Source organism: Athene cunicularia, assembly GCF_003259725.1.
Source record: "Athene cunicularia isolate RWA chromosome 1 unlocalized genomic scaffold, athCun1 chr1_part1, whole genome shotgun sequence".
NCBI lineage: Eukaryota > Metazoa > Chordata > Aves > Strigiformes > Strigidae > Athene > Athene cunicularia.
Window position 1 is genome coordinate 30647385 of NW_020799091.1, and position 9996 is coordinate 30657380.

Sequence of the window (9996 nt, forward strand, 5' to 3'; positions counted from 1 at the left end):
AGAACATTGATTATAGAATTCTGTACAGTCTTCTGTGTGCTCACAAACGGAACTACCAGTGCCTTTCCTGACTTCATCTGTATCTGAAGATCATCATATGTTGTTCTTGTGTCATCACAGCCATAATTTTTCTGCTCCAACTAGAAGGATCCCATCACAACCTGCACGAGGTAAATCAGCAAACTACAGTACAGTGACTGAGAAGAGCTGTTGCATATTCAGCTCCTTAAGCTGTTTTAACATCCCATCTTAGTAGTTCTGAATCTCTTCTGATGATTGGTGTGAGGCAACAAAAAGACCTCTTCCAAAATTCCCATAAGAGGGATTCAGGTACTTTGGATGGTCTGTTGTAGACCTCTTTTTTCCATTCTTTTAAATCTTTAGAAGAGCAAAGATTAGCATTTCTTATCTCAAAATGCAGAAACATGCAGTTGTTTCAGCCTGAAATATATATCTGTATATAGGAATCAGTCAGGCTTGTATTTTTGGTAGCTAGAATACAAAAATTACCAATCTCATTTAGTCTAGAGTTCAAGACTAGTTTGTTCAAGGGAAGAAAGATGCCTGAAAGGATAAAAATGAGAAGTAAAAGGCTCTCCCTTTCTTGGAAAATGAGATGTACTGTGATAATGTAAGGAAAGGAATTTAAAACCAAGTTATACCTAACAGCATGTTTCAGATTGATCTTCCAGAAACGGTTTTGTTGTTCACCTGTTTACATGAGGAAAACGCCAATGGACAAAGTTCTCATAAATGCTTTTTTTTCCTTAAATTTTACATTGGATCTTTGTTTCTTCTACTAAACTGCTTCATGGAATAAGACCAAGTAATCCTTTCTTATATACCCCTGGAACTTCAATAGGTGATTTCATACTATGCAGTGTACTGATAGGTGCTCTGGAGTGTGTTTCCAGTGAATAGGATCTTTCCCTGTTGATGAGAGAGGATTTCTCAAAGTTAGCCTTACCTTGATATTACAGAGGCCCTAGGCAGATTCCTGTTTGAAAGGAGCCTGCGATAAACTGGGTCATGTGGCTTCATCTGGGTTGATTTGCTCTGTAGGCTTCAACTCATCACCTGAAATTAAACCTATAACACTGTATATGGTGTTGTAGTTATGAATTGTATCAAGTATTAGCAATGTGGACAGTTTCTGAGATTGAAAGTGTTGCAAGTTATCTGGTAAAAAAGAACCTTTATTCAGAAAGGAGTCATAAGAAGAAATGTGCTTTTAATTACACTGTCCTTCTGTGATAGTTTCTTAGCCAGCAAGTACAGAACACTAAAAAATTACATTGAACATGTTCTGTTTATTACATTCTCTTCTTCTATTTTTGTCTTGTATACTCTACCTTACAGGAAGAGGAGAGTATAAATGTCATAATTCTGGAGACATCTGTTGGACAAGTACATTTATGTGTGTGGTGGTCAGTTACTCTTTTCCAAACAGAACGACCTTCTTTCACAAAAACATGCATGTGGGATGAAAAGACAACCTGACTCTCCTAATCTTTGAAAGTTGAAATCAAAATGGCCGCGTTTTGTCAAATTGAAAGGTATAGGAACACATCTCAGTCTCAGGTTGTTGAGAATTCATGAAATTCCACTAAAAGACAATTAATGTTGTTTCTGTGAAGTAGTCCTGTTATTCAGAGCAAAATGTCTTACCTTGGATTGAGATACCACCACCATATTCAGTGTCCTCAGAGGAACCAAGAAGCAGAGTATCTTTTTGCATGCCCAAGCAGTTTCTCTGGAAGAAAGTTGCTAATTTTTCTGTTTTAATTACTGTCGGATATCAGATTCTGTCCTTGATGGCTTTATCGGTCACCTGTTTAAAATAAGGACATTTTTGTGTCTGCTACTCTTAAGTGCAAAAATTAAAAGATGCATTTTAAAAACTATATTATTATTGTGGTTTTAATGACAAAACCTAGCTTTTTTCTCAGTTTCTCCTTGCAGTATTTGGAGCACAATGAAAGAAAATTTCTTTAAGGAAGGGGAAGCATATAATTGGAGGACACGTGAGATACATAGCCATATAAAGCTATTTTGTTTAAGTGTGTGCTCTAAATGAGAGTATGAAGGAACACCACCAAAATTGCTCCAAAGTGAATTAAGTGAAATTGCATCAAACATAATGAGTAACATACCTTTTTATTAACTATTGGATCATACTCTACCTGGCATCTTGAAAGCAATGAAGAGCACTGTGGGTAAAACGATAGTGCCTCATCTGAGGCACACAGCTTAACTGCTACCCTATGTGCAAATACCAGACACTTGCTGTTGTGCGAAAGGTTTTGCAATGGATAATAACCAGTAAACACATACATGAGCGGCTATGCATATAATTATGTTTTAAGTCCAGTGACTTCTAGTTCTGTTTTCTTGCATGTTGGCTCCATGCTACTGTTAAAACTTAACAGGAGTCTTAATAGCTTTCAGGATTTGTGAAGAAGAAAATTTCAGCGCTCTTGTGCTTTACATTTTATTGTTCAAGTAATGACAACTCCTAGGACATCTAAGTTTTCAGGAAAAAGGAGGAATGTTCTAGAAATCCAGAAACCTGATCCAGGAGCTTGGGTAGGTGCTTAGCTTTCACAGCAATCATAATGTGTCTAGGTTAAGACAGAGGTTGTCACAAGAGCATTAAACTGCTGTTGGTGTTTGATCGATCTGATTTTGCAAAGAGTAAAAGACTTGCGATTGGAGTAAGGCCTTTACAGAGGAGTTGGGGCTGGGGTTAGGAAGTCATTGGTGAGGGAAGTATTCAGGTAAGTATGTTTGTTGTTTCTTAAAGAGATTATGGGGAGACGTTCACTGCATTGCAACAAACAGATGCCATTTTTAATTGACTTGAGAGAAAGTGAACAGAGGAGAGATTTGGATTTTTTTTCCAAGAAATGAGCACTTAAATTCCTTCCCCTCCCATCTACTTTTGAACAAACAGAGAGAACTTTCTGGACAAAACATCTTATAATTGATCTCATCTATTGGTAGATGTCTTAAAAGTCTTGAAAGTTCACAGCTCAACACTTCGGTGTTTTGGGGAATTTTTTTTTGGCATCAGAGCATGAAAAAACTGCATGTCTAGTACTCATCTCTTGTCATCCTCCCCTATTGCAGTGACTATGTGTATGTCTCTGTGGCAGAAAATGAGGGAATGCAGATCATTATTCAAGAAGTTACCAACTAGCACTTTTCCTTCCCCTCCAGTCTTTCTGCCTCCCTATCCTGGAAGTATGGAGTCCCTGCCTCAGCCTACGGCTTCATTCTTTTTCCAGCTGCCCACAAAAGTAAAGAACCAGTGTGAGAGTTTGAAGAAAGAATCCGCTCAGAGGACTGAGTCTCAAGCAAAAGCTCCAGGTTGCAGACTCAGAAAGAAACTTCCTTTGGGGAAGGATCTGCTTTTTCCTTGGGCAAACAGAGTTCTTGAAGCAAACAACAGGGTTGCAGGTAGGTAGGGCCCCTTTGAACTGCCATCCACTCAGCTGTGAAGGATGGACTTTATGCTGTTTCTTTATGCTTTTTTTTGTTGATGTTGTCTTCCACTTCTCTAGGTTGAGAGAAAGAGTGTGAGCAGTTTAAAGAAAAAATGTGGGGGAGAGAGAGAGGAGAAAAAATATCCTGGGCACTTAGAAAGTCTTTTATGCTTCTGTGTAAGCTTCCTGTCCATGGGTCATATTTGTACTTCAGTTCTTTGAAGCACTAATGACATTCTTTGTCTGACCCTTTTCTAGACAGGAAACCAATTCCAGAGCAGAAACTGGTGGCTAGGGCCAAGATAAGGCCAGTGATTGTATATGGCCCATAGCCACAGAATTTCCATCTCCTCTCTGTCTCTTTACACTAGTGATAGGTTTGAATGCACAGTAAGGTGGAGGCCACCAAATGGGTTTGAAATACAACTTGATTCCCAGCACTGATAAAGTTCCCCAGTTCTAAACGTGTGAATACATTCTTCCTTCAGAGGAGCCTGTGGCTGCTGGGTTTAAGTTCTGTTTCTTTGTCCATATGAAGGAAATAAGAGTGGAACATCCTGATTAAGGGGATGTGCTACTAACCCACATGATCGGCAGTCCCTCAGGCCCACAGAAGGGGAATCGGTAGAATCAAGTTCAGGTAAATTCTGCCTTTCTTGCTTCATGCTGTGCAGAGCAACAGCCTCTTCCTTGCAAACATCAGTAGCCCACAGTCAGACCTTTCTTTCTCCAGCTATGTCGTTGCTGGCACAGGAATTTTATTCTAAATTTCCTTTTGATTTTTAGCGAAAGGAATCACTTGAAAACTGGCAATGAAATTCTAAGGAGATTTTACCAGTTCCTCTTTCATGCTGAGTTGAAGTCATTTGGAACTATGTTACGTGGGTTATTGCTTTGGTGCATCTTGTGACTCTTCTCTCCCTCTTCATTCCCTCCAAATTGCTTCAGGACACCTTCTAACCTTTATACTGCATCACAAGCCTTCAGCAGAAGATCTTGAGAGCCATTTATGTTGCTGGAAGATGACTGGGTTTGGATCTTGGCCTTCCTTAAGCAGGATCTCCTGACAAAAATGGGATTGGGAAAGAAATGACTCCTTTTTCCATCACACAGAGCCACTCTAGAAATGGAGGCCTAGGCAGAAAATTACTTCTAATGCATCATTCTTTAGGAAAATTGTTTGGCCTCCCATGGTCCTTTTGTGACAATGTCATAAAGATGTCATTTTGATAAAACCTAAACCTGGCATCTTCCTATCTGAAGATCAAGTCAATAAACCCAAGTGTAAGAGTTTACAGATCTAATAATGTGATCGGATCTTGCTGTCCCCTGCATAGGAGATGCCATGTGAATCTGTGAAATAGGGTTCTGTGGTGGTTCAGACTGTTATATTTGTAAAGCCTTTTCTACTTACAGTCCATTTAAATGATTAGAAATAATAAAGGTTCTTGTGAAAATGGTATTTAATTAGGCTCCTACCTCTCCAAGTTTACTTAAAAATAAATTTGAGCCAAAAATGTCACAATGGCAATATGGGAAGTACTGCATCTTTTGAGGTTTCCTGTGGTTTTGTGTCAAGAAAAGATACATTGGAAGTGTTGAGCTATGAAAGTGGGAAAACATAGATGTTTCTCTAAGAGTGAAAAGTTATTTGGTAGAAAGCTTTTAATTGTTTTTCCCCTAAGGGATTCTATAGTCTAATTAAATGTCTTGCAAGATCTCAAATAAAAACCTTATGTTTGGCAGTACTGAACAACACACACACACGCCCTTGTACTTTTATTCTTTTTCACTATAGGAAATTAGATTTGAAGAACAGGACTTACTTTTAATGTTCAGATTAGGAAAGGGAAAAGCTTTGTTCTGAAGCTGAGTGTATGAGAAGGGGTGGCAGGAGGGTGAACCGGACCCTCTGGCAGTATGTAAAGAGCACTTTTATTTTCCTGTTTTCTGCTTCTGGCAGTTGGAGTAAACTAGTCAGATGCTTGTGTTTGAATCCAATTAATTTCTTAAATCAGTTACCACAAAGCATTGTTTTTTAACTAATGCCTAGATCTTTCATTAAATTCACCAGCATATATAAATTGTTGAACAGTCTTAATGTAGCCCTGGGGCTACTGCTTCATGGCCTTTGTGACTTCTTACTATGCTGGAATGCATTGCAGTCTTAGTACATTCTAAAAATAATTGTTCAGATGGTGCTGTTTAAGTACATGCTTATGTAGTAAGCCATTTTCAGTGGACCTTCTGAAATTTGGCGCTCTGTTGGATGGCTTTTAATATCCTTTTTTTTCTGTGCATATCAAACTTCGTCTTGATGCTTCTGTGGTTATCAAGTAAAATGCTAAATTTATAACCTGTTATTTTTAGAAAACTGATAGTCAGATGCTAATGTTAAACTATGCAACCACCGTAACACTTGTGAATTTTGAAGTTTAAAGAGAAACCAATTTAATGTATCAAATTCAATACGTTTTCTTTCTAATATATAGAAATACTTATGTGATGACCTTAAAACTGAGTAGCTGTTATAGGTATAGACATGAATTGTGTGCTGAACAGGCGTAATCTTGAGGTTACAAGATGAAGATCTGTGAGTCTTGGAAATAAATACTAACATCTTGGATTCATGCTAGCAGTGCTTTTTGTTGAAAATACCTGTTTTTCTAACTTCTAGTCTATTTAGGGTTTGATATCTTTTGTGCCTTCCTTAATAGGTATACTTGCCTCAGCCACAGTTTTTGGTCAGTTTGTTCTGTAGCATAAGGTGAATTTAAGATTATCAAATACTTATGCACACTGAATACTTAGAACAGTAGAGTAATAGGAGCACTGAGAACTGTTTCTAATGCTGTCTCAGTTGTTGAAATTACTCCCTCTCAGTCACAACTGGGAAAACCCAAACCAACAAACCAAAAAACCTGTCGTTGTTCAACAGTCAGTATTTTGATACTTCTTGTCTCTCGGCATTGTGTTAGCATATTACTATCATGCTCTGAGTTTTGCAGCTGCAATCCTGGGTTCTTGATATATCTTTAGAGCAATAACTCCTGCCTTTGTGTTATTAAATAATAAAGATGTCCAAAACAATTTTCTTCTTGTTTATATTGTACTTAATATAATTGTATGAGTATTGAATGACTACTTCTGACTCCAGAATGCCAGGAGACATGAAAAAACACCATACAATTTCAGAGGTTTTTAATCCCCGGTACTAACAGAATTTCACAAAATTTCAGAGAATAGACTCATGTTCCTATTTCCCTTCTTTCTATTCACTTTCCTTGAGCATTTGAGCTACCTTAACTCACTTCAGGTAATCCTTCACATCATCTTGACCAGATGCCAGCAGTCCTAATTGTTTCATAACCAGTCAGTAATATCCTGACTATTGACAGCACCTTTTTTCCTGTCCCAGAAGAGCTATCTTTAAATTGAAAGATTTGCTTTCTTCTTTCCACCTTCTATCCACCCTCTCTGGCTTATGTTGCAACTCTTTCTCTGTTATGGGATGCTTTGAGTGAGGACATATTCTGCAAAGATCAGGAAATGTGTGGGAAAATCTTGCTAATGTTGCTACTTCAGCCAGACCTGAACCTGTCATTTGTGTGAAAGATGCTTTGTCAGTTTAGCATAGTTTAAGGAAGGGAGATGTATCAAAAAATGTTTTTTGTAAACCAGAAAATTATGTTCATTTTATAAATGAGAAAATGTGAAAAAGAGTATAGGTTCTGGTGTGTTTATATTCCCTTGCTTTAAATGAGGGAGATGGGTAACTAACTAGCAGTTTCTGTGAACTTCTGAAAGACAGACTGGTTCCATCAGCAGTGGTGTGCTGTAAATTGAATTTAATTTCTCCAGTCCTGTTTGCAGATCATGGGGATTTGCGCAGGTAGCAGTGACAAAAATACTTTTTCAACTCGTCTATTGAGGAAGGTAGATTCTTGGTTTTCCAGACCTCTGTTATTGGTCCCTGAAAGAATAAGATTTAGCTGTTAGTTTAGAAAAGTGATATTAGTTGAAAACTGGGAAAAAAGCATTCTCTGAAAGCAATGGTAACAAACGGTTGAACCCTTCCAGTTTTGTTTCTTGCATGGAGTTTATGAAGAATTGGCGGCTGCACAGCTCCTAAGCCAGGTCCATAAGTTGATATCAGCAACATGAGGTGAGTTGGTGGGTTGTTTCAGGAGTTGTTTGGTTTTGCCACTTAAGCTGGATTGTCTGAATGGCATGGAAGGTATGATGAATTAACTATTTAAACAATGGTTTTGAAGACCATATTAAGTTTGTGTTTCTTGATGCTTCCCTGATCACTTGCTAATTTTTTTTTAAATATGAAACTGCTCTTCTAATAAACTGTCTTATATTACTTCATTTCCTTGGTCCACTCACACATGGGTGGCTTTCCTTTTTCTCTCTCCCTAGTGAAAAATTATGTTTCTTGCTTTTTCTATGTACTGATTAAGTGGAGGTCAGGAAAGTGCAAGTTTTTAGATTTCTTCACTTACTGTTCTGTAACAGAAGTCTGTCTTGCACAAATGGGTATCACTTTGATGGGGGCAAAATAATTTATTCTCATGGATGATTGTAAGAGATTGCAGGGGCACAGAGCTTGGGGTGGTTTTTGTGTTAGTAACTACTTCGACAATTTCAACCTTACCAGTACCTGACCCCCTCTTGCCAAATTCAGATAAAGATATCATCTGTAATTCTGAAGTAAAGAGCATTTGAATAAATAATAAAACTTTTATGATTATAAATACATTTAAAGTGATCATAATTGACTTTTGAAGGTTAAAAGGTGTTTTAGATAGATTTTCCTCAAATCTTAGCTTTCTATCAACTTGAACTGAGGCTTATTCGTAGGATGGAGTTACCTCATTTAGAGGCCACATTAAAATCACAGTAATATTAATGTGGAAATGTCAACAAATGCTGCTTAGAAAAGTCACTCTTCAGAAATAAATATCACTTTAAGTGACTATCTTTAGAATTATTGGCATGGCATATAGGGAAATCAACTGTTTTTCTCTTTGGTTGTAGCTTTTCTGGTGAAAAATGAAAAGGCTCATCAAACGACACTGTAGAGAAGCTCAGGTTAAATGGTAGATCAGCATATATTTTCATAGTTTTAATACTAGTAAAAATGATGGAATTTTCTGTGGCTTATGCTGGGGTTTTTTTATGTTACCTTGATTAAAATTGGTTTAACTGCCTAGACAGCATTAGCTTGCAAACTTTTTGCTTCTTATTGATATGAAACCTTTGTTAAAAACACAAGCTAAAATATACTGTTCTGTACTATCTGCATGGGGCTACAGGAAGAACAGAAAGACTGTTTGGACATGTAATTTTGCAGAAATTACTGACAAATAACAGTTCTTGGCAGTTTTTCCAACGCTTGGTTCCCTATGGATAGGGGAAGGCTTAAGGAATCTGTCAGGAAATCTCAGCTTCTTAAGGTAGAAGTTTAATTCTGTTCTCAGTTCTCCCACAGTTGTATATCATGGCATTTACTGGTGAGGGAGGATGTAAGACTAGAAAATACTGTTTAATGTGGAGTATAAGTGAAATAACATATGAATGTGAAAAATGAATCTCTGAGAAACAGTGGAAATTACCTCAAACACACATAAGTCATGACTTGGGAAAGCATCCTTATAAGTTCAAGTGTTTCAGGAAAATTTTCACACACCTGCTCCTGGCATGTGTTTAGAATTTTCAAGAATAGTAAAATTTGAAATGCTTTCTAAAATGTCTTCCTGATCTCTGGTAGTACTTTGCATTTGATGAGAAAGTATGAAAAATTAATTTGCAAAATTTTTATGTATAAACAATGGAGGGATGAAATCAGACTGAAATATGTAAGAGCAAATGAGGAACAGCTGACTTCAGCACAGTTGCTGTGTACAGATGGGATGTTCCTAGGTGACTTCAGGACTGCAGAGAAGTTGAGTCAGACGCTGGAACAGCACAGGAATTGGAAAACAAGCAGTCAGCTAATCTAGAAACTCTCCCTTAACAGGCAGTAGTCTTGACAGAAAATTACTTGCAGGAGATAAGCTTTTTTTCCCCCTTATAAGCAATGACACTAGTAAAGTCCTATAGATTTGTAGCTTCTGTGGTTAGGTTCTCTGGTTTCTAGTTCAAGCTCTGATTTGAAGCTTTATTATGCCTTGGCACTGGTTATGTTTATCACCTTGTGTCTAAAACAGTTGAGTTAATGCTGCAGGGTTTTTTTAAGGGGAAAGTAGGGACAAGTTAGAAGGGCTTCTGGACTTCTCCATTTATTTTTATGTAACTTTTTAAGAGCTTGTATATCTTTGGAAGCTGTAACTCTGTTGGAACTGGTTGAAATTAGAAATAGGTTAAAAATTGTAGGGACATGAGAATAGGGACATTCACAGAAAGAACTTATATTAGTTCCTTTCCTAATAAACTAAGACTAGTTGTAAAAATTGGAATGTGTTATAACAAACTTTCTAGCTTTCGTGTGTTAATCTCTTCTCAG

At 37.4% G+C, this 9996-nt stretch overlaps 1 protein-coding gene across 2 annotated transcripts in view; it reads left to right on the forward strand.

The window, feature by feature from the left end:
* Positions 1-6567, forward strand: part of TSC22D1 (TSC22 domain family member 1) — a 42242-nt gene extending 35675 nt beyond the window's left edge. The window contains exons 2-3 of one of the 2 annotated variants that reach the window (XM_026857245.1): positions 3220-3459; positions 4434-6567. In XM_026857245.1, the coding sequence (XP_026713046.1) occupies positions 3220-3316 (97 nt within the window). In that variant the 3' untranslated portion in view covers positions 3317-3459; positions 4434-6567. The remainder of the gene's footprint in view (positions 1-3219; positions 3460-4433) is intronic. The other variant, XM_026857270.1, reaches the window with a different exon arrangement.
* The last annotated feature ends 3429 nt before the right edge of the window (positions 6568-9996 follow it).